The sequence below is a fragment of the Cebidichthys violaceus genome, unplaced genomic scaffold, assembly GCF_023349555.1.
Source record: "Cebidichthys violaceus isolate CVI_PGR_0920_01 unplaced genomic scaffold, fCebVio1.0.p SCAF_3, whole genome shotgun sequence".
Lineage (NCBI taxonomy): Eukaryota > Metazoa > Chordata > Actinopteri > Perciformes > Stichaeidae > Cebidichthys > Cebidichthys violaceus.
In genome coordinates this window covers 10,143,650-10,168,637 of record NW_027176483.1, presented here as the reverse complement: position 1 = coordinate 10,168,637, position 24,988 = coordinate 10,143,650, and the positions used below count along the sequence as shown (strand labels likewise).

General features: G+C 40.6%; 3 protein-coding genes across 5 annotated transcripts in view; 2 read left to right on the top strand and 1 right to left on the bottom strand.

The window, feature by feature from the left end:
• Positions 1-13,918, top strand: part of scaper (S-phase cyclin A-associated protein in the ER) — a 56,831-nt gene extending 42,913 nt beyond the window's left edge. For all 3 annotated transcript variants that reach the window (XM_068723360.1, XM_068723358.1, XM_068723359.1), the window contains 6 exons: positions 767-922; positions 3,961-4,195; positions 5,730-5,879; positions 11,589-11,780; positions 12,828-12,876; positions 13,164-13,918. In XM_068723360.1, coding sequence (XP_068579461.1) covers positions 767-922; positions 3,961-4,195; positions 5,730-5,879; positions 11,589-11,780; positions 12,828-12,876; positions 13,164-13,261 — 880 coding nt within the window. In that variant the 3' untranslated portion in view covers positions 13,262-13,918. The remainder of the gene's footprint in view (positions 1-766; positions 923-3,960; positions 4,196-5,729; positions 5,880-11,588; positions 11,781-12,827; positions 12,877-13,163) is intronic.
• A 2,112-nt stretch (positions 13,919-16,030) lies between these two features.
• On the bottom strand, positions 16,031-20,014 carry isl2a (ISL LIM homeobox 2a). Its single transcript, XM_068723471.1, is given in 9 exon segments — positions 16,031-16,148; positions 16,715-16,882; positions 17,630-17,916; positions 18,459-18,718; positions 19,112-19,301; positions 19,779-19,869; positions 19,871-19,939; positions 19,941-19,999; positions 20,002-20,014. Coding segments are annotated over 9 exon segments (1,254 nt in total). The 3' UTR covers position 16,031.
• Positions 20,015-21,581: 1,567 nt separating this feature from the next.
• Positions 21,582-24,988, top strand: part of etfa (electron transfer flavoprotein subunit alpha) — a 6,272-nt gene continuing 2,865 nt past the window's right edge. Inside the window, exons 1-9 of the mRNA XM_068723789.1 lie at positions 21,582-21,691; positions 22,459-22,608; positions 22,734-22,815; positions 23,090-23,172; positions 23,750-23,849; positions 24,001-24,111; positions 24,225-24,326; positions 24,498-24,566; positions 24,649-24,731. Coding sequence (XP_068579890.1) covers positions 21,653-21,691; positions 22,459-22,608; positions 22,734-22,815; positions 23,090-23,172; positions 23,750-23,849; positions 24,001-24,111; positions 24,225-24,326; positions 24,498-24,566; positions 24,649-24,731 — 819 coding nt within the window. The 5' untranslated portion in view covers positions 21,582-21,652. The remainder of the gene's footprint in view (positions 21,692-22,458; positions 22,609-22,733; positions 22,816-23,089; positions 23,173-23,749; positions 23,850-24,000; positions 24,112-24,224; positions 24,327-24,497; positions 24,567-24,648; positions 24,732-24,988) is intronic.

Here is a 24,988-nt window from a genome sequence, read left to right as displayed (position 1 = left end):
GCTGAGACACCGAGCGGCAAGTTCGACCACCAGGCAGGTTGTCAAACAGAGCAGGCGTTGCACAAAGCAGTCGGTGTGAGGAAAGATCCTTTCAACCCACGTAAAGCTGTGGAAGAGGATCAAGTCAAAACAATGGGCCTTGGTTCAAGTGTCAGATGACCTGGAGTGAAGGTTGAAAACGGTCATAATCACCTGTTTTGAGAGGACCTCAAGGAGTGACAGTTCTAACAAAAAAAGGTATGCGAAAGAAGCGAAGAGTCAAGACGGCGATTAGATGAAGATCCATGGCTTCACAGTGACTACATCGGCTCCTAGAAAGCCTTGATTGGCAGCTGTAGTGCTGTGTAGATTTCTGTAAGCTGTTGGTGCCTGAGCGGAGCCCGAAGGTCCGAGCATACCGGAGCTGTGAGAAGACGGCCCCGGGTTAGCACACTGTCAAGGGCCCCAGAGCTGAGCTGGCACAGGGGCCACAACAGCCCTCTAATGACACTATTAGCAGTGATTTGTGGCTGAAAGAGTACAGGGAACATGATCACGAGACCTGTCATTGGCAAAGACAAATTGGAGATATCGCAGTAATAGCAGGGGTGGAGGGCTTAGGTGAGGTATCCGTTTTCAGCTGCAGTGCTGTGGAAGTATGCACAATAAAGGCCTTTGTTTGCCTGTGTGAGATGAGCTTTTTTCCAAAGAAAGTCTACCATAGTGCATTTGGGGAAGATGATATTAACCACTGCATGTTTTTTTTCTTCTCGTGTGCTTCTTCCAGCTATGTAGTGAACATGGGTTTGATCGACAAGCTGTACGGGTGCTTCTTGTCAATCCAAGGTCCTGTAGACGAGCATCCCAAGATGTCTGCTTTCCTCCAGCAAGCCTCGGCTCTGCTGCACAGCATGTGTAAGCTGTGTTTCGTCGTAACCGGACGGTGAGCATTTCTCTTACACACGTTTAAACATCTATGTGATCTCTTGATCTTCCTCTGGCAAACACACACTCACTGAGTCACTGTCAGTTCTTTAATGTCACGAGGATCCATAATGACGGGAATCCTGGTTACTCAAACAAAGACTGTGGTTCCTCTGCAATCAGCCAGCAGGTCGTTTCCTCCAGCCAGCTAGCTGGCTAAGCTGTCGTTACTGCAGATAGAGATAGGCATCTACTTGACCCGGTGCTCTGTCACTCACCATAAACCTTAGCCTGCAGCGCGGGGGGAGCCCACACAACGTGTGCTACAGTGACCTCCACACAGAGAGGTTCAGCGGCGCCGCTGACAGAGGCGACACACACAGTCACACCGAGGGACACCAGTATCCAAATTCCTCACTTAAAAGGAAAAGAAACGCTAAACCACGGTAGCAAGGAGATATGCTCTGATGTTGTGCATTACAATTTCAATAAGCTTTATGCATTGTAATTGTCAATGCAGAATTAAGGTATCAATCCAGCCAATTAGGTTTCCTTTCATAACAACTCCACCACTTGGCAGTACATTACGCCATGATCTTCTCATTGCGTTTGAAGTGTCGCCCAGTGTGCTGCTGCACCTTGCCAGCTGCAAGGTGCAGCAGTAACAATGACCAGCTGCTTCACACCAGCAAAGTATAAAGATAGCTATGGCAGTTTGTCACTGAATATCTGTGAGAAAACATAGTGTCAGACTTTGCAGGTTTAATGAGACCCATGTTATGATCAATACAGCAGCCAGGGAGCTCCGTTCTGCCAAGATTCTCTGTATATGTAAGAATGCTCAATCGGCTTGAAGAATATTTTGGCCATGCCAGTTGCTGTGTCAGGGGATTATAATGGCATTAGTAGGCTGTGTTCTTGCCTAGCAGCATATTTCACGCAGAGCCTGTTGGCTAACATCAAGTATCAGCATGCGCTGTAGGTTCCATCCAGAGGTCACACCCCCTCCTTTCTACATGGCTGCAAATCATAGCTGGTGCTGCTGCGGTAGTCTTAAATTGTCTGTCTGTGCTAGCCGAGAGTCTTCCGCGTTGCTACTGAAGAGAATGAATAACATTGAAGCGTTCATTTCTCTCACTTTCTTTATCATTTTAGGGTTTTTATGTCAAAATAGTGCAGTAATGTTGAGTGTAGTTGACCCTGCAGGTACTGATATGATTAGATAATAAATATATAATCTTGTTAAAATGTTGTAATTGTTCAATTATGCCTTTTTTCCATCCTGTGAGCTTTTATTTAATGTACCTCCTTTTCAGTGACGTGTAGTGAGGTTCGTGGCTCATGAGGCACTGACTCGAGTCAGATTTATAAATATATGAACCCAACAGAGTAGCTTAAATCACCATTCAGTTGGCAGCTTGCACATTGACTACTGGTTGTTTTTCATATTTCATATCAGCATTCTTTACACACACATAGGTAAGGTACATATTTGATTCCACCAGAAGCATGTGCGCGTTTCAGAAGCAGAGCGCTCGCGGGCGCCACCTGCGAAAATTGTGAGATTCCGCGATAATCTGTGTAACAACCCCGGATGTATAAAGAGAACAACAAACACATAAAAGGTTACTTTACCTGTCCGACGATGAATTGCTGTTGATTTCTTCATATTTCCTTGTTTTTTGAGACATTTTTAAGCTTAGATATTGAATCTTACATGTTTGCGGTCAAAGCAAAATATAAAAAGAAGAAGAGAAGTGTAGAAGAAGAGCAACGACAGAACAAGCATAAACCCGACCCGTGGGCTCTCACACGCCCTCTTCTTTGAGACAGAGGTACTGTTTGCCTCTCTGTGCTTTTTCACTGTGGTTTCTGTCAGATCAGCAACACTAAATATGTTCTACACAGACGTGAAATACATTATCTATTCTATGTAGAGAAAGGACATATAATAAAAGTGTCTACAAATATTACAGTGGTGACAGCAAAAGGCACGCGCTCAACCCAGTTAGTGAGGGATTCACAATCTGAGGTGAGGCACAGCTCGTCGCTGCCTCACCTCTGTTTGAACAGGACATGCGGAATTTCAGCGATTTTGATTATAAAAATGCTTGAAATGATTGGAATCATACAGAAATTACATTTATAGCACAGATCAGTTGAGAAATATTATTTTTTATTTTATTTTATCATTATTTGTTTTTTACCTGCCTCCCCTGACCACACGTCCCTGCTCCTTTTTTCAAAGCAGCATTATTTCTGGCTTTGTTGTTAAATGTGATGTTCAATAAAAGGATGGTGTTACCGATCCCTTAAACAACGAGGTGGCATCTTGTTGAAACCAAACATATCTCCTTGAATCCTTTTAAGCGAGCCTTGATTAAATGTGTTGGAGCACTCAGCACCTTGTCAGGCAGCTCTGTGCAATCCGCCAGCTTGAAGTAGCTGCCATGAGCTTCACGTCATGGCATTACTATGTTTACTGTAGCTGGAGAGGGAGCGGAAGAGACTATCTTGAATCTCGAATGTCCCGCTCTTCAGCTGCACCCAAACTGGCTGGCAGTGAATTTTACTAGTTAAGTTAAAAAAAGTAAAAAAAAAAAACAATTGGAAGCTCCTCGCATACAAAGACTGAAAAACTGTTATTCCATAAATAAACAGAAGCACATGAGGAGCATAAGATGAAGCTGTGATCCAACATGTCAAGATGCCACACGTGTTAAAGTCAGTTAAGTCAGGTAATACAGCTGCACCAACAGGGTAGTGTCTTATCTGAAGGGAAAGTCATCTCTAAGCCCTTGTCTGGTGAGTAAATCTAGAAGCCGCCGAGGTCTAGACTGTTATTTGTGTCCGTAGTCTTGGGATGTCGCAGTGAGAGAACAGGCTGAAGTTCAGTTTTTGTTTTGTTTTGCATGACACCAGCAGCATAAAGGCACAAATAAATACCTAAATGCTACAAAGTGTTTCCTGGTATCATATATGCTTGTGTTTATTTATGAGCACTTACATTTATTTTTGGCTTTGCTGACCACACACTTGCCCTCTCCTCCTCTCCAGTGCTCCCAGTATATTTGACAATAAACGCCAGGACCCGACTGGATTGACGGCCCTGCTGCAGTCCACAGACCTGGTGGGAGTGGTGCACACGCTCTATTGTATCCTGCTGCACAGTTTCTCGCCAGAGTCTTCTTCCCAGAGTCAGGAGCCCTATGGCCCCGGGGTCATCCAGGTGGCTTTGCAAGGCATCCGCTTCCTCAACAGTTTTGCCCTGCTTGACCTGTCCGCCTTCCAGGTATCATCCCAAATATTCTGTTTTCACTTTCACAAATATAGAAATCCGTAAAGATCGAGCAGATTTAACTATTGGTGACGGAAAGTTAGACATATAAATTCTTTTCTTTAGAGTTCTGCATCTGATGTTTGAGCATTTTTCTGTATTGTAGATACATTATTATACCATATATATTTTTTTTATTGAATAACATCCACAGTACATGGTTTGCTAAAGGAAAAGCTGGTCCCTTTTGCATTAACAAACTGGGATTTGAATAAATCGTGGAAAGAGCAATTTAAATGGCATATCCATCATCACATGTTGTAAAATTTCCGCCAAATATTTAAATGATACCCCCTGGATTTGATAAAAAAAATTATGCTAGTTCCTTTGTTAAGAGCCATTAGAAGAGGAGTTACTCTCCTTAGGACAAAGCTGACCTGTGGACATAAACACGCCTGTCCTCTGACCCCGGGTCAGTGGTTGGGGTTGAATCGAGCCCAGTGGGTCAGCAGTTAGGATGGAGCACGAGTGATTATTACTGCATGCAGGGCCGTACATTACCCACTGTGAGGAGGAGGGGGCGACAGCTTCACTGAGCCAAGTCACCACATAGACGGAAAGGCACGAGAGCAAGCGAGAATGCTGTTAATTATTTTAATGTCTTGTGGTAATCACCTTGAAGCAGCTTCCTCTCACTGACCCGCCACACTCAGGCAACTCGAAACAGCTGGAAATGAAAGCACTTCACTGCCGGCGTTTTATGAACATTTTAAATAATGTTTCTTCTTTTGGACGGGGGTTGTAATCACCTTGTGTTTCACATTACCTGCATAGCACCGGCTAATAGGTGTTGTGAATGGATGATCAGAATTCAGGCCGTTAATGCTCTCTGCTGCCGCATCAGCTCCCAATAATTTGTTTAAAAAAGAAATTTCAAAAGGGTTCAGTGCAGTATGAATAACACGGTTATGCAGTGGCTGCATTTTGGCAAAATATGCAGCAACAAATCTGTGATTTACCGAAAAAAGAAAGTGAAGGAAGGAACTGTTTTTTTGATGGTTTTCCTGTTGATTTTTTAAAATCTAAATTTAATTATTGCTAAATAGCAATTTGCTTCTGTTCCGTTTGACAGCTGCTTACATGGTTCAGTGAGTTTAATACTTTGCCTGCATGCATCAGTTATAAGGCCTGAAAACAGCCTTTAGTTTCTCAGGTACTGCATTTATGGATGTTACAATGCTAACATACCCAAACTTCCAGTGGAATAGTGATGATCTTATGGTGCTCCGTCACACTGACATGTTTAATAAATACTGTCTGTAAGCTGCTCCTAGCATCTCATTTCTGAGCGGGATTGGGGTGTTTGTATGGTGGGACCCCGCCTGAGTTGCTTATACTCTTACACCATGTATGTTCCCAGCAGCAACACATATTGTCATTCATTACTTTGTATTGTTATTGTGTTGAGCTCTATTTAATCACAATCATAGACAATTCATGCTTAATTTACTGTAAAACATACTAACACGTGTTGTCTGCGACCTGTCAGTCTGTTCTAGGAGCCGAGGGTCTGTCTCTAGCGTTCCGACACATCGTCAGCTCCCTGCTCTGGTACTGTACCCAGCATTCCTCTGAAGAGCTTCTGCACGAAGTCATCATCTGTGTGGGATACTTTACCGTTAACCACACAGACAACCAGGTAAACTGGCTTTCACCTGCACTGACTGCACAGAAATTACTTCACGTTTAACAAAACCAAATTACTCTAAATATTGAGATTTTTTTTTTACAATTGCTTTTGTTATTTATCAATCTACCAATTTTTGGCAATTGTATAAATCCTCTTCAAATAAAATCTAAAAAAAAATCATGAAAAATTCCCATTTTAATGACCAAAAATGTTGATAATTAGGGAAATTAAAAAACATTGATTTTAGATGTCTCCAAATCATGAATGTTTTCACTTTGTGTGACTGCTATTTTTTCAAATGTCAATTTTAATTCTTTATAAATGAATGTCCGATCAACAGTCTAAAACCTTAAAATACTCAGTTTACTTATACATGTGGAGACATCGAGCAAAAAAATCCTCTTAATATGAGAATATGGACTTTTAAATAATTGATTATCAAAATAGTTACCTTTTTTTTTTGTTTACCAAGTAATACATTATGTTTCAGAAATTCTTAACTATCATCACTATTAATCAATTGCTAAAATTGTAATTGATGAATTTTCTGTCAATGTACTAATTTTGAATTGTTTAATTGTTTCAGCACAAGTTACATTTAATTCTTTCAGTTGTGAAAAGCTGTCTGCTGAGTTAAGAAGAAGTAATATCACCTTACTATTGTCCTGTTCATGTATAATTTGTCCAAAAAAAAAAAAAGGGTGTAGTTTTGTAATTGTACCAAAAAGAACCTGTTCAAAGATTCATGACTTGGCACCTTCTTGCTTCTGGTCTGTGTGTCGTCTATTGTACCACAGAGTGACCCATTGTTCCTTCCTGGTAATGCAGAGCGGCGTGCTGGTCCCGGTGTTACAACTACTTAGGAGCTCTGTGGAAGTGAGCAGGATGTGATGGAGCAGACCTGGCTGCTGTGTAATTGGCTGTCATGCATGGCCCGTCTACCGGGCCCCTGATTAGCCATGCTACAGTTGGCTGGGCTTTGATTATGTTAAGCCTGACCCACACAGGCAGCCGCCGCAGCTTCAGTCTCAAACCTCTGATATGTCATTTATGTTCGCACGGTCACAGTAAACCCCCATAACAACTATTTATAGGCTGATTACTGATTCTCTTTTACCAGAGTTTTTGCTTCTAATTAAAGGGTCTTCCTCTCAGCTCCTATGCAATTTCATTATTCTGATGTACAGAATTAGCATCTGTTGGTCATTGTAGATACAATTTGCATATTATATTGAATAATTGAATGAGCACTGAAGATTAAATTAAGCGGGCGACAGATGATTCGTCTTTGAACACTCACAGCGACGTTAACAGGGCAGGCGCGCTTGACTGTATTTGGTGAAAAAGCATGTTGCTAATTTCATGCAAAATCCACTACCTTGATGCTGCCTATAAGAAAAGTTTTGTGAAAAAGCAACACCAAAGAAATCCTCTTACCTGCTTACGAGTTAAGGATTTAGTTTAAAAGAAATATCATATTTAAGTATATATTGTCGGGAAACAAGATCCCACACAACCTCCACACAGAGTTGATCTTTGCCAGCGGTCCAGTTCCTGGAATGCGTCCACTCAGTTCCGCACCAAGATGGATGGCGTTGAGGAGAATATTTAGAGCAGCTTGAGCTTTTCTCAAGCTAATGTAAGCATTGGCAGAACACAAAAGCAGCCCGACCCGAGGCCTATGCGTTGGTGGAGACTGCTGATTCACTGTCGGCACAATATATATAGCAGAACTTTGAAGCAGCAGTATATGTAGTGATGTATTTCCTCTGCTCTGGGGGCATGAATAATTCACCATGTCACACGAAAAGCCATCGGTAGAGTGACATATGCAGGCTTGTGTGTTCTTTAAGTGTGTCTCTGCTTGTGGGGGCCACCGAGTCATGTAGCCATATGTTTCATTGTCTGTTGGGTGAGTCCCTAGAGACCTTTTGACAAAAAAAAAAAAAAAAAAATGCAGAACAAATGACACCTATTTTGCAACAGACAAGTAACTACTTCCTTTTTCCCCTGAAGAGATGTGTGCCGGTAATCTCCTTGTCTGTGAATGCAGTGATTCATTTGTGAATCATCCGTGGTGATGATCTGTTGAATCTTTGAGCTGACGAGATTTTAATTGTAAACTGTTGACATGTTAACCCACCTGACTCCTGCTTGCTCCTTTAGAAAGACGCCAGCGATTTGAGAGTGTGGAAATCTTAAGAAAACCTTGCATTTTTTTCCAGTGCATGGAAAATGGCCACACACACGCAAGCAGAGTGAGCAACACACACAAAGCGGGTCTAATTTCAGGTAGCGTATGGACGTTTTAGAAATGGAATCGTTTTCCCTGCACTGGCTCATGAGATTACCCGACTCCTATGTGCTTATATTTCGTAAACAGCTTTCTTTATACCTGTAAGCATCACAAGAGCTATGGATCACTGCTAGACTTCACATCCCACACACATCTACAGTGCTCAGCCTTATCCGTGGGGTCATTCCTCTTCTTCCCATTCTCTACGAGGGCGTTTCCTCTGCCCCGCAGGCCCAAGCCAAGCTTTAGGCCTGTAATTCCTGTTAACCTGATGTTGAAACGCTCCCTCCAGCAGTCCATTACAGCCAAGACAACCAAGCCCTCGCTGCCTGCAGGGTAAGTGCAGCTCGTACAGACCATAGGGAGCCAGCAGCAGGGAATGCACACTGTGTATCACCCGGCGCAGTAAACAAAGGCAGAGTAACACAGACAGACTCCTCTGACTGGCAGGAGAGGGCCTGATTGTTAGCTCGGTAGATGATTTACACTCTGCTTCAAGGGTGAGCGCAGGTCCAACTGACTTTAAGTGAAGCTGAGGACATTTTTATCCCTGCAGACCTTTCAGTGAGGAGTTTCCATTTGTCTGTAACACTGTCATCGGGTTAGTTTCAGAGCAGAATTATCAGCAGTAAAGATCTGGGGTGGAATGACAGCGTCGGCTCATAGAGATAAATAAAGAGTTATTAAGCTTCATTGTGTAAACAGCAGTTTCTTTTTTATGGGATTTTAAAACAACTGACAATTGCCTTAAAAGTCAAGTTGGAGTGTCTATGTCAATGTCTGCATCGCCAGCATCTAATTGTCCAAAGGTAATTTACACAGCGTCCTGTGCACGTCTCAACCAGCCATTGTAAATGTTGTAAAGAGGCACTGAACAGTTATTTGACTGACTTTGTTTTGTGGCGCATGCTGTGCTGCTCGTCTTATCAGTAAGGCGGTTCCACTCTGATGGATCTGGTTTGTATTGTGGATTCAGTGTCAGATATATGGCCCTGCTCTGACTGGTTCCTCCTGAGGTGTTCGGGCTGTCTAGACGTTACAATGAATGGAAATTCTTCTACACGTTCAAGATGAATTTCATATATTTGCCTTATCCAGCAGTGCTGCAGCCTCATGCACACAGGCTAATCATGCTATTTGAGATTATGCTTTATTGCACGGCAGGAAAATGCCTGCCTCTTCTTTTTCCTCTCCGTTCTTAAATCTGCTTTAACTTTGGTTTCCCGCTTCGATGCTGGGGTTTTTCCCGAGAATTTGTTTGCGTTTCAGAACATTAACTTTACACACTCTTTGTTGTCATTGTGGACAGTGGGGAAGTTATGTAATGGAGGCGTCGTAAAACTCAGCACTGTTTGAAAATGCCAGGTCTCTGAACTTAAGAAAGAACAGAGCAGCCGAGACACTTGAGTTTTTACTGGGTCTGCGTTGTACGCGAGCCAGATGCACGGGTTTAGATGCTTGTTGTTAGTTTTATGATGTCAGGCTTTGAGCTGCAGAGAGGCAACGCTACGGGGTAATCTCTAGTTGGAAACCATTTTGGGCTCTGGTGTTGCTCTTCACCTGGTTGAGGTGTGGAAAGTTGGCAGGAGACTCAGTTTCTGAAACATCTATACTCTTCCTGCCACCAGGTTTGTTTTATGTCTTTCTGCGTCGTCAGGCACTTGAGGGTGGACAATTTGTTTAGGCAGCTGAAGATGGAACTGTGCGTAGTGGAGGATTATGAGATTGCCGGGTGATTTGTGGGTTGGATCTTCTCAGAGCCCCAGCTCAAATATCCAACACTTTCTTTGGTGTTAAACTATGATACCTAAACCATAAATATTCTGGATTAAAACCCAGGAATGAATATATTCTTTAGCTTTCGCAGAACCATGGTGTTGGCTGCATAAATCCCTCCCCAATGCCAGTTTGTCTTTGGGCAATGTTGCAACAGACGAGATAAATACGACGATGTGGGATTTAATGGAAAGTAGCATGAAAATGCTAAAACTACATGCAGTGAAAATAAACAGCTCTACTTTTGAAAACAGCCAGAGCTTGCCTTTCTTTCTTTCTTTTTTTTCCTTCCGTGAGTGGATGAATTTGTCCGAGTCCCACATTCCTTTGTGAAAAACACTTATTGAGTCAGTGAAACTGTGGGGATTTTGTTCTTCCACTGTTACGCACACATCTTTTTTACATCTTTAAAAATGTTCTCCAGACTTCAATACGGCACTCGGTAAAACACACCAAAGCAGAAATCGTGTTCTCTTACCTTCAAAAATGAACACTCACATTTCAGGTTGACAAATTCCGTGCTCTCCACATTTTGAAGTATTTGTAATGCATTAAAGTTCAGATTGTTTGACCTATCCATGTGGATGCTTTAAACAAAGGATGATAGGAAGTGGCACTGCTTTGTGTCCCTTTGAACGCCGCTGTAGAGGGCAGCTCTGAGAAGCTTCACCTTGAACTGATAAAAGCGATGAATTATCGCTCTGTTTATCCTGCTGTTGAAACTTGGAGTGCATTATCAAAGGAGAAGCCAATGGCAGAGTATTAGTGAGTGTATTTTTAAAATCTTGTAAATCTCGTGAATTTATGTCACCGTGACTTGGGGACCTCACCTTGCCCTTCTGGTTTCTATTGCCATTGAGCCCCCCGGTCCCGTAGTCTGTAACTTGTTTTTTCAGCCAGGATTTAGCACGCTGACCCCCTGTGCTCTCAGAGGGGTGCTCATGGTCTTCTCGGGCTCAGGGGAGATGACCAGAGCATTAGGCCAGGACCCCTTCATTTGCAGCAGTCCCCTTTCTAATCAAATAAGGCTGGGAGTGATTTGGTTTTAATACTGGTGGCCCGGATGTGATGGTGTGTGATTGACAGGCTGTGATGAAGAGCAGGATGTCGGCAGGGTGAAAATACCATTAATGGTATTGCTCATTTCTCAAAGTGGGGGTGGCCAACACTGTTGGTGGAGGTTTGCTCACCCTGCCTTTCACCCGCCACCCCACCCCTCCATTCCCCCCTGTTGCACTTTGAATGCCCTCTCAACCTGAGCTTCCCTCCTACGGGGCGGTAACAAGCTTCTGCACTGATTTCTTAGCTTCGGTGTTGCTCAGAGAGCTTAACGCAGAACTTGAAAGTGAAGTTTTAACCGCCGATAATGACATCGGTTCACATTTCCCTCTCATGGTACAGCATCTCTGCTGTTGCTGTTGGTACAAAGGAAGAACAAAACATCCCATCATTGTGTTTTATAGCCCATAATTGCGTGGTGGGAGGCTCTGCCCCTCGGGTCTCCTCCTAATGGCTGTTTGTGTGTTGTTTTAGTGGCAGATTTACATGTGGGATGGACAAGTGCGGTGATTTACAACCAATAGTGCCACTGACTGGCCGCCTCACTGGCTTAGTGACTGACTGGCCTTGCTCCATGTGTGTTCCAGGTGATAGTGCAGTCTGGCCGCCAGCCCAGCGTGCTGCAGAAACTGTGTCAGCTGCCCTTCCAGTACTTCAGCCACCCGCGCCTCATCAGAGTGCTCTTCCCCTCCCTCATCTCGGCCTGCTACAACAACTCCCAAAACAAGGTCATCCTGCAGCAGGAGATGAGCTGTGTGCTGCTGGCTACGTTCATTCAGGTAAATATAGAAACATGGTGTCACATACTGTCGATGTATGTGCATACATAGATCATAGTTTTACACACAGTTGAAATATCCAAGCCAATGACCTGTGAATGGGCCATCACAAAACAGGCTATAAAAACAATATTTATTCAAGAACATGCTAATGATCAAAAACATCCTCTTTGGCTTGACAGCTTTATGCCTAACACGCGAAAAATGTCTTTCAAATCAGAGGGAAACCTCTTTGCCTCGGCTGATTTAACAGTTGCTCATCTCGGCCCTGGTGAATCTGCAACAGGCAGGCTTTTACAAAGATTAATGGCTTCCTTCACAGTGGATTTACCTGCCACTGGTTCAACTCCCAGTAAACAGCTTGTCTCCTTCATCTTCCTCTGACAACCCGCCCCTCACCACTCTGCAACCACCACTGTTTAGACACCGATTAACTTCCATTCAAAGGGAGACAAGCTATTGTCATTTCTTTCAAACAAAGCAATAATGCATGGTGTCTTGCCCCGCTGCCCTCATTGTTGAGTTAACCTCAAGAACATTCCTCGGAGTGAAACAGTTTGATCCTGTATGGTTCTTTATCACCCGTTATTCTAAAACCATATATTGAGCATTGCTCATACTTAATATTTTTATGTTTACTCTGTAACTTTGTTTGCTGCTGCTAAAAACAAATTTCCCCCTGGGGTTGAATAAAGTATCTATCTATCTATCTATCTATCTATCTATCTATCTATCTATCTATCTATCTATCTATCTATCTATCTATCTATCTATCTATCTATCTATCTATCTATCTATCTATTTATTTTGATTAGAAAATACATTGAGATGTAGTGGCAACTTTTAAATAACATTATTTGTATTTTTTTTGTGACTGGAAGGTTTAATTATTTTAGATGAGACCAATTAAGTTGCACACACACACACACACACACACACACACACACACACACACACACACACACACACACACACACACACACACACACACACACCACTACCTGCAGTTTACTGTTGTAGCACTAATGTTCCTGTTAATTCCGCTAGGACTGTGCTGCAAATGAAAAAGATTCAGACAACAAAATAAAGCCCGGAGGTAAGTTATTCTGATAAATGTATCAAACGCAATACAAGAAATTGGATGAATTGTATTATATTTCATATTTTTTATTCTATAAGGATAGTTTAATTGTTTTAAAAAGGCGTTGCCTCATGTCAGAACAGACATGAAGGTTACCCAATCCATCTAGAATATGTTTAATAGTAGAATTTTTCCTTGTGACAAATTTATCTTATTTACCTATTTATGATTTCTGACGGTTTTAAAAGGACTTCTATTGGACACCCAATATAATGAAGTTGTTCTTTTCTGTCTGTGTAAAGTTTCCCAGCTGCTGGATTACTGCGAGTTGTCTAACCGCTTTCCAAGAGATCAGTGGGACTCAGCGCTGCAGTTCTTTCTCAAGAAGCAGGAAGAGTGATGGAGTTGCACACTGTCCTCAGAACATTTCAAAAGAAACATGAGATGTGGAGTTATTTGGGGATTTTTGTTTTTTCTCTCTTTTTTCCCCCAGATTTTAAGTCTGCCCACAAGCAAATATGTTCTTCAGACTTTGTCAGTTGTAAAGATCGTGAAGCCTTATCATATGTTGGTTTATCTGTTTTGATTTCTTTGAAATCAGTTTGATGTTTATGATTATTTGCACAAAATGTCTTCTTTGTTCATTGCAGTTAGAACACATGCACAACTATTCCATTTAATGTCTATCCAGCCATTTGTTTATCTTTGTGTCCCTGTTGTCGATAAAAAAAAAAGATCCATTTCAAAACAGTGACCGTCTAAACCTGAAACATTTACTTATACTGTAATTTATCATTTGCCAAGTGTTTCATGAATACTGTTTGTGTTAATTTATTATATTTGTCTCATGTTTGAATGTGAATGGCCAGAATGTTGTTTCTAGTCTACATGATGTCAGTTACGAGTTACATGACATGCCTTGACTGCCAGCTAAGAATGATCTTTTTCAAGTTCACATTTTTTTCTCTTCTTTATCTCTGTTAGGAGGCAAACTTACAAATTAATATAATTTATTGAGTTATTTACCTTCATGTAAAATAAAATACTTATGGCTATACATTGTTGTCTTTCTATTGTATTCTGTGTAAACTTTACAAAGTTAAATTGATATCATGAGTACGATATAACAAAGGAAGACTCTTGTAATTCTGTCAGTTACACCCTCATGAACTTGAATGTTGAAGATGTCCTAATTTAGTCTATGGACAAATGCAATTTATAGAAACAAATTTGATTATTGAATCTCAAAGAAACGTGAATATGTAGGAACTGGTGTTAAATGTACTTTTATGCCCTTGAATTCCTCATAAACAGATTTTTCAGGTTTAAGAGGAAGCCTTCTTCTTCTGTACCTGCTCTGCACTTATTTATTGGAAGTTTATTTATTGGCATATCTATATTCAAATAGTGATCAATTTTTTATTCCCAATGGTTCATCACTACAGCATCAGTGCGGCCCCTAGTCCTGCACAGATGACAATCAACCAGCAGGTTCAGGTAATATTAAGAAGAACATTTGGGAGCTGTTTAATGTGTTAAGTCTAAACGTATATAAATTCGGATAACCTGTGTACTTCTTTTTAAATGATTTGTGATTTATAGCCCTGTCTTGTATTTTTCTAATTAACATTTACTTGAGTGTGTTGTTGCTACAGTTGTACTCAGTTTAAAGTTTTACTATATCAGCACGTCTTAAAGACTTAACAGGATTTTGAATTTCAATGAGACTGCGCTTCCCTCACTGATAAAAGGCGATCCTCCCCAACAAATTGTTGAGGTGTAGTGTGTCAGTGCCGGCTTGACCTGCATGCTCTCTTGTCCAGCGGCTATTTGCCGTTCAGGATTCCTACAGGAATGAAAATAAACTCAAGGCACGCCAGGATGCGTCCGCAGGCTGGGAGTCCCGTCAGCGCTGCGCGGCTATACGCGTTTTGTTTTGGGTCCATTCAGTGTATCCTTTGCGGGTGATGCCAGATGCAGATAAGCGGCCGCCGCTGCCTATCCTCTGTCTAGACTTGTAACCATGGGCCTCAGGTTGGTATGGCACTGTGACATTTGTCTAAATAAGACCAATTTGATCGTTTTAGCACTATGACGGGAACCAGATATTATGCAAAATCTGCTATAAATATAGGCTCTGGCCATTTGGAGGCTTTGATTTTTTTATTTATTTTTTTAAATGAAGAAGATAGACGAACTCAGACCTCAGTCCATTGTGTCTGATTCAGTGACCTATGACATGTGGGCCAAATGCTCAATAATATCTTGTCAGCCATCAGAAATCAGAAATTAAGCAGGCCTAAATATAAGCAGGGTCATAGGCTGCTACCTCAGGCTGCTACCTCAGGTACCCAGAAATGTGGGAAACTGAACATCTGTAGTACCTCAATATTTAATTTCCCATTGCCCAAACGTGCATATTTAACCATTTATTATATGAGCTTTAGGCCATCTTACAGCCTAAAAAGTTGAATTGTAGTGTAAACAGGGGAGCTCCACTTCAAACAGTGTCAAGCATTATAAGCACCAATTGCTTTTCAATTCACCTTAAAACTGATTTATTTTGCCGACTATAATTATAAAAAAAGATCTTGTGTTTTACAGAACAAATGGAATTGTGCATGCAATAATTAGTTAAAAGTATGGTTTTATTGATAAGATCGGCTATGTCTGTCGTCATAATAAATAATAATAACTTATTTTCTGGAGAAAACGCGAACAATGCGCATCTCATCTGTTTCATTAATTTACAAGAGTCGATATTGAAACAAATCATGCACATCTACACAGTTTGGTTCCTGATAAACATATTGTAACCTTCAGACGTCCATTACAGGACAGTGAGTTTGAATCCCGTTACATATTCACCACGTTATGGCCAGTTCAGGCATTGGCATCATGGTAGAAGGTCCCATAAGCCCATAATGTCCATCAACAGCTGTGAGTCCTGCCGAAGTATCCTTGAGCAAGACAGTGAGCTAAAATGCCTAAATTTAAAAGGAATAGTCAGACCTCTCATCCTCCAGTCGGCAACCTGAATGTATCCTCGAGCATAATCCATCCTGGTCCTTTAATTCGTTTTTCTTTGATTGAATGTCACTGAGGTCTCTGCGCGTCCCCTGCAGAGGGCGCGGGCGCGCTCGGGGGCTCCAGCTGACCTCGAGGACTCTTCACGTGTCGACGGGACTCGGCACCATGCTGTTCGGTGTGTCCGGTAACTGAGACGAAAGTGAGGTCACATCACTGCCCGAGGAGTTGCCCAGGGAGCCCGACTCAGAGAAAGACACCTGCCGAAGGAAACAGAAGGAGTCAGATCAACAACAAAAAAGGGTTTTAAGAGAGACAGATTTTCTCTCTCTGCTGGTGCAAAATGTATCACGTGCCCACAGTTATAGATGTCACTATGTGAATGTGCTCATGACCAGGGCAAGGGATACTTTTCTTTTTTCAAAGTATCAGGCCTATCTATTAAAACATACCAATACAAATCACCTTATCAGTCTTGTGCACGAGACCACAATCAGCAAGTGACCCACATGGAGCCTACACAGTTTGGCGCAAATTTGCACTTGAATATTTTGGAAATCAAAAGCGTTACTAAATTAAATAAGTATTTGTAATTCTAAGCGTTGTTTTTTTTAAACTAAATAAAGGCTATCATCATCATCATAATCATCACGTTTACAAAACTGCCCTATAATGACCATGTCTGCATTATTATTTGATACGATTGAAGTTTAACAAATCCTTCTGTTTCCTTTCTCTCTCTCTCTCTCTAAGCCTATCAGTACCTTTGTATTATTTTAAAAGGTCTATAATTTATTTTAAATATATATACTGAATGTCATCCTACCAGCTGTTGGAAAGCGGGCTGGTCCAGGTCGCTCTGCAGGGCGAAGTCGCTGAGGGTTTTCCACGGTGGCTGGTAGGTTTGCACCTCCACAGGATTCCCTTGCACGGTGTTGTCGTGCCGGATAGGACTACCTGCTACCAGAGGTGTGCCTGTCAGGCCCTGCAGGTTCTACAAGAGCAACGAAACAGTTAGTTCGACCCAAATATTGGCCGTGCATTGAATACGTTTTGCTGTTCAGCCACACCAATACAAATCATATATTTGTTTGTCATTATGAGGAAGCCAACAGCCATTTTTGAGCAACAACAAACATAAAACGTGAGAAAAAGATTTAATTTGATGAACATTAACTAGCCTTACAACTGTTAGAAAGCATATTAAGTTTATATGAGCCTGTAAAATGGTCGAAATCAAATTTTGCAATATATGATATATTGGGTTTCAGCTCTGCAAAACATGCAATTCTTTTTCAATTACAAAATATTTCAGTTCAGTAGGCTAACTAAATTGACAAGTATTTTCTAATTTATGTTTGACAAATAATTTTATTTTCTGTATTTTTTATTCACAAAAATCAGTCTAAAATATGTTTATGTTAGCTATGGTTTCTCTCCAGTAGTATTGCCATTTAATTCTTTATTTCTTTATCTTATCGAGATAATGTCATTTGCACATGAACATTATCTGGGTGCCTGCAACCTTTGTTTTTTGTCTTCTCTTTTTTTGTAAACCAATGGAGAATTTAATAAAGTTTTACGGGGCAATAGTTAGTGACAGTAAGCTGCACATTAGGAAATATGGCTAATAAGCGGGTGTTGCCCAAAATAATTGGGCCTGTGAAATGAGAAACGAGTCTAATGTAATAAAGCATTATTTTTTCAGCTATATTATGAAAATATAAAAAACATAACTCACGGTTTTTTCGCTGTGCTGCTGTGATTGAATCTGCTTCATCAGGATGGTCCTCTTCTTGTCTTTGCAGCGCTTGTTCTGAAACCAGACGCGGATCACCCTGGGGCTCAGGCCGGTCATCTCCACCAGCTGCTCCTTCATCAGAGCGTCCGGTCGCGGGTTGGCGTTGTAGCAGGTCCGCAGGGTGTGGAGCTGCTTCTCGTTCAGCACCGTCCGGATCCGAGTGGTCTTCTCGGACTGCTTGTGGACGTGGTTCCGGTGATGAGGAGGATGTCGGACAGAAACAGGTTCTGGAAAAAGGAAAAATAAATAAATAAATCAGAAACTCAAAATAAGCAGAAAAATGTTTAATGTCTGAGAAATTATAGTAAACTTAAATGAAGAAATTAAAGCTACAAATAGCTTGGACTTACAAGTAGGCCTATCACCGGCTGTAGTTTATGAAATTGAAAACATTAAATATTGTACCAAACATTGTTAGGTGTCTGTAAAGTCACTGCCGTCATATACAACTCCAGACTAACTGTATGTAGGCATTCAAAAAAATAAAATTGCGAATTATATTGAATCGTTTTTAGGCCTATGCACACAAAATATTATTATTCAGTCGACTGTTTAGATTTTGCCTAGAAAATGGCAATACTTTTAGAAGTCAGAATGAACATAATAATACTGATGATAATAATAATAATAATAATAATAATAATAATAACATCAACAATAATAATTATAATAATAATAGCTTATAGCATGCACGATTGTATGCATATGCAGATCATTTGGTGTACTGTGTTACTTTTATAGGTTCATAATAAACCAGTTTGTAGGCTACCTGAGATGTGCAGCTGTCTGGTATGGATGTTCCCCGGGCTGAGCGGGCTCCCTGCAGAGGCCCGGTCCGCGAGCAAGCTGTGATCCGCCCGACACAGCAGCTCGTCGTCCCGCAGAGAGAACTCGTCCCCCGGCAGGAGATGACGGCTGCAAACCGAGCACCGAAAACACTCCATGTGATACACATTGTCCCGAGCTCTCATCACCAGGTCGCTGCTGCAGAAGCCCATGTTACACTTTGCACATTTGATGCCAAATAACCTGAAAGGGAGCATGGAGACTATACATTGGTCTCATGCAGTAGCCCTAAAATGCTGCAGGCTAAATGAATCTGACGTTGATCTCAGAGCACGTTCCAATCAACAGAAGCGCAAAAAAGTTGCGAGCTGATATAATAATCAGGAAAAGAACACAAATCTGACTGCCTGCAACACAGATCTTATTCAGGTTTGTAGTTCATGACGCACACTTTTGCCCACTTTTATTTACACCCTGCACATTTGCCATTGAAATGGACATTATAATTATGAGAATATGATTTATCTCATCTCAGGTGCCTCCTTTTATATATAACACTTTCTTTTCAACAACCCAACACATGGTCACTGAAATTTAGGAGAGTAAAAAAAAATCCTGAAAACTGTTGCACTCTACCTTGCATAATCTCTTTTACAGTAAGTCTTTCCGTCTCGGACGAAGCAAGTGCAGGTCTCGTCCAGGTACTGGCTGCACTCTGCACACTTGAGACAGGCTGCATGCCATTCCAGGTCCGGGGAGACTCTCAGGATGTACTGGTCGTGTATCTGACTTCCACAGCCCACACACATTGCGATTCCCGACTTCTCTGTGTGAGGAGTGGAATGCATTAATGCAACACTGTGCGCGCTCTTTTAATCCCCATGACATCCCTTAAACCCCCGTCACCCCTCCACCTTAAGGAGAGAAAATCTTTGCGCGTATCACAACAAACATCAGAGTTCTTCCAAGAATATTACAGACTTATTATAATGAGGCCACAGGAGCTAAAAATATCACCAAGCAGCCTACGACAAGGGTCACTTCAAACGCACCACAGATACGATATAAGTTTATAAGGATATTAGCCCATATATATGTATATTAGTGTATTTTTCGTTAGGGCAGGTCAGTTGATCATACGTTAGGTGCAGTTTTCGATATTATTCCGTAAATGCCGAAATGAATCGAGCAATTAATCATCACATTTAAGAGACTATACCCCGGATACGTCTAAAAGGAAATTTTAAAACTCACAACAAAACCCCGGAATGACAAAAAAGGAGTAGAGAGAGAAACAACTTACTTTTGGAATGATCCCCCATATCATCCAAGAAAGAAGTATTGAGCAGAATATCCACCATACAGGAGAAATAGCCCAGTGCAAGCCGATGGAGGAGAGGAGCGGTAGAGGAGACCGTCCCGTCCCTGGCTGGATGATAAACTTGTATTCCTCCACCGAGAGGTGGAGAGAAAACAAAGATCCTCGACCAGTGACGTCTGCAAACCTGGACCTCTGTTGGTCCAGGGAGAGGGTGCCATGCAAATCTCCTCCTGGACCCCTGCTCTTTTTTTTCTTTTGTCTCTTTGGACTGGCTGTGGATTTTTTGTATTCATCATTTGTCCCACAGCGCTGCTATCTCTATTTCCTTAAGTGAAAGCAATTTCCCTGTTAACTCACAGTGCAATTAGATACTTGTGAGTGTGAGATATGCTGTTGTTGTTATTTCTTTTGGTATCCCATTCCTTTAATATTTACTTATGGGCTTACATATTGTTTATTGTAAGCTTATCCTTGTCAATATTCTTCTTACTGGGATATTGTGTTTTTTGTGTGTGTGTAATCAATCATATGTTGTTTGGATTCCCACCAAAATACAGAGTTGAACATGGAAAATGTTTAATATTACTGTTCATGATTTTGTTACTGCTATACATTATGAACATTATTCTATTTTTATTACTATAATAATAATAATAATAATAATAGTTATTATCATTATAATAATAATAATTATTATTATTATTGTTATTATTATTATTATTATTATTACTACAGCCTGATGTTTATTCTAAAAACAATTTAATTGATTATTTTATTTAATACTAACTTTATTATTATGTTTTTTTAATGCTGTTTAAGTTTGATAGTTAACCAATAGTCTCACGCTACTGTAGAGAGCCCTCTACTGGATAAAATATCACATAGAGATCTTGGATCCACCGAGCGTCAATAAACTGCAATGATCTAGAAATAGATTTGTTTCTTTTGCATATGGATTATCCATAAATTCGTACACCTGAGCTTTCGTATATTTGTGATTGAATAGAAAGTCCTAGCCACAATAAATAAGGACCCGAAGGATGGCTGTTCAGTTCCTCTCACATACACAAGACTCACCTATTAAATAGAATAAAAGTAGTGAGAGAGTCACACAACCCACTGAAAACGTTTTTGTATGACTGCTATTAAAGCAGTTGAATAAAATGTACGATCAGATTCAACAGACTAGAAAAAAACGTACATATTTTTGGGGGTTTTTTGCTAAATATTCTAGTATTTATATTATATTATTATTATGTATTTGATTAAATAGCCTACAGCACCCATTGACGTGGGCTTGACTGTATACGTTGAGATCATTATTGTAACTTCAACAAAATAGTATCGTTGTACACAGAGAAAAATATTGTCGTATATATATATATTTTTTTTTTTCATGTATTTGAAACTAAATGTAGGGTTCTAATATTTAACGTTATCATGAAATGTATTTGTTTTTGGTCTGTACTTGTTACCGGATAGATTGTACTTATTCGACATACAATTAGTTACACTAACAGTTACACTATGATTAAAATAGGAATTGGAAAATAGGCTTTAGTTTGTGTCTTCCTACTTTATTTTGTCTCTGAGGGAGACATTGAGCAAAAATATCTACCCTAAAAGACTTTGTTATGACTCTTACGAATCAATGAATCGTGCATGTTTCCATATGTTTAACATGTTATAATAAAGCATCAACCTACTGTTTATTTTGAAATAATTGTTTGCAAGCTTCTTTGAGAGTGACCGGAAGTTGTCGTTTTCGATGTCGCGAGACCTCAAAGCTACGTCAGGTTACCTTTGACACAGATTTGTTTCTGCACCTGAGAAGCAAGCAGCCAGAAGGGTCCAAGATGAACAGAGCTTTCAACAAAACAAGTCTGAAACAGTTGGTAAGGAGGTGACAGTTATACCATAATAACATATTTAGGTATTGCATTGTCATGTTCTCGCACCAGCACAGTAAAAAACTAGCTTACTTGTTGGTTTGTTATTGCTGTAGCTGCTAGCGTTGCTAGCTAATTTAGACGCGTGCTCGCCCGGCGAACTGTGGTATTATTTTTTACAATTTGTGTGCGACAGCGTTGTGTGTCTTGTTTTGACCACAACAGTATACATGCATTGTGATGTTGCAAGAATATGGCAACGTTTTGCAGGTTTTGTGTTTGAGCTAGTGCTACCTGGTGTTAGCACAGCTAGCCTAGCATTTATGCAACCAACGTTTAAACAGCAGTTACGAAACTGTGAGACTGTCATTGACGCAGCAGGTGTTACTAAAGTGTTACTAAAGCATTGAATCTCCTGTGAGACGTGGAGCAGTATCGACTCGAATAGCTCATTAAGTAACCTAGCGTGTGGAGATTTCATGTTTTATTTGTTACTCTTGATTTAAATGACCTTCATAAACTGCTGGCGTTCAGTCATGTCCAGAGGAAGCTGGTATTATCCTGTTCTACTTTGACACAACCTGGTGCAGCAGCTTCAAAGGTTGTACTGTTGCCCTGTGACAATTCGATTTTACACAAACCAAACTGTACACTTCCACTATTAATATCTCTAAATCCTAGACACTGTTTAATCAAATACACATTGCCAGATCGTTGGTTTTACTGGTTCATACGTGTATTTAATACTGAGCTGTTGGCATTTTCTCCAACAGGCTGGTGTTCTCCAGAGGTTTCAAAGCACCTTGGTGGTTGCAGAGCACAACAATGACAAATTGACCCCTATCACACTCAATGCCATCACTGCTGCCAGTAAGCTTGGTGGTGAGGTGTCTTGTCTGGTTGCTGGAACAAACTGTGCACAGGTAGGTAACGCTTTTTACGTTGGCCTGCTCAAGGGCTGTTATACTGCATTGATGTATGGATAAATAAAAACACAGTATAGGCTAGAATGTCACCAGGAAACCAGACATTCTTTCTGTCTTCTCAGGTTGTAGAGCAAATCAGACAAGTCCAAGGTGTGCATAAGGTTCTGGTTGCTCAACATGATTCTTACAAAGGTGCCCTGCCAGGTATGTTACCCCAAGGGAACTTGACACCTATTGTAAGTTAACTTACACTCACAGAGCAAATACATACTGACCATGTCTGTTGTTGTTGTTTTTAGCAACAAGTGGTTTCATAATAACAGCTGGTTGATGTAGTGCTCAAGGGTATCTTGGGAGTAGTAAAAGTACTACACTATAGGACTATACTCGTATGTTCAAGTTGTCTAGAACTGGCTCAGCAGCAATCGTTTGTAATGATATCTGATTTTGTTTGGGCTTTTTTTTTTTTTTTCCTCAGAGGAGTTGACTCCGCTTATCTTGGAAACTCAAAAGCAGTTCAGTTTCACCCACATCTGTGCTGGTGCATCTGCCTTCGGAAAGGTAAGCAATGGAGAGGGTTTCCTGTACAATTTGTAGATGTTGAAATTAGGGCTGTTTTCACTACACGATTATCCTGGCCAAACTTAGTTTATTGTGCATTTTGTCTTATTTTGTAGTAGTATGTCATAGTATAGTATGACATTAAAAGTATAGTAAATGTATGTCATATGAAAAGTCAATCTATCGCAAGTCATAAAAAAAAGTACCAGTATCGTATGCCATATAAAGTTATAGAATATAGTACATCATAAAAAGTCATAAAAGATGATACATTTATTTGCAAAAAATGCAGTCTAGCATGTCATTAAAAAAAAGTCTATAGTAAGTAATAAAAAAGTCATAGGAAGTCATATTAATAGTCATGGAAATTAATTTATTCTCTCATGGCCTAGCCAAGATGAGTTTCTTTTCTACCAAAAGTTTTAAGCTCCTGCATCAAATATCTTTAATTTATAGATATATTATATTATCCACGAAACTTTGTCCGTCTATCAGTCTGTGAACTGCAGTCCCTCTTTCTCCTGATTCTTCATCAAGGTTGATCATTGCATATTTACCTCACCATTTCTTTCACCAGAACCTGCTTCCCAGAGTGGCTGCCAAGTTGGATGTTGCTCCAGTTTCAGATATTATTGAGATCAAGTCTCCAGACACGTTTGTCAGAACAATTTATGCCGGTAAGCCCTTTTTTAAAATCATGGTAAAGAAGTAACACATGTTTACTTCAGAAGACGTGTTAAATCATGTTACCTGGATTAGGTACAGCATCTGGCAAGTTTGTATTAATGATTTCAAAAATGGCATGTTAACTATGTTTTGATTGTGTAGGAAATGCTCTCAGCACAGTGAAATGTAACGAGTCGGTCAAGATCTTCACGGTCAGAGGGACATCCTTTGAGGCGGCTTCAACAGAGGGAGGAAGTGCTGCATCAGAAGATGGTACAGTAGATAGGCAAAGATAAGACTTGATATTATGTTACTATAGTACTGTTGAAAAATATACAATATACCACAAAGAAAAAACTTCAAATGTTATTTGTTCATCATCGTAGTTGCTGCTTCTTCTCCTGCTGGAGTTTCTGAGTGGCTGGAACAGAGTCTGACAAAGAGCGACCGCCCGGATCTGACCAGCGCTAAAGTTGTGGTGTCAGGAGGTGAGACATCTGTTTGTGTTCTGAATTGGGTCCAAAGCAACGTCGACCATGTGTTCGCGGTGCCACTTTTTGTGTTTGTTGTTGTCGTTGGAGTTTGTTGTGAATTCATTAGCTTGTGTGCTGTTTCAGTTTTCTTTCACAAAGCACACTAATGGTGCTTCCTTCTCCTAGGGAGAGGCTTGAAGAGTGGAGATAACTTCAAGCTGCTGTATGACCTGGCTGACAAGATGAATGCTGCAGGTAAAATGGAATTTAATCTTACTTTTTTTTTTACCTTTTTTGACTTTTGTAAAGTTTAAATTGCATAATATTCTTGTTCCAGTTGGTGCATCCAGAGCAGCAGTAGATGCTGGGTATGTCCCCAATGACATGCAGGTTGGACAGACGGGCAAGATTGTAGCACCGGTAAGTTATTCCTTTTTCTGAAGTGAAGTAATCAATGACACATTTTTCAAAAAAGCAAAATTTAGATTCAAAATCTGTTGCTTTTGACAAATACCAGTTTACCATTACACAGCGTGTTTGCAATCCAGTATGATCTGAGTGGCTGCTCTGCACTTTTTTAAAAAGGTTAAATGTCCATTATGTGATTCAGCCGGGTTACCCCAGCTCTAATTATCCACACATTAGGCCCTGCAAAATGGACTTGATGGCACATTTAG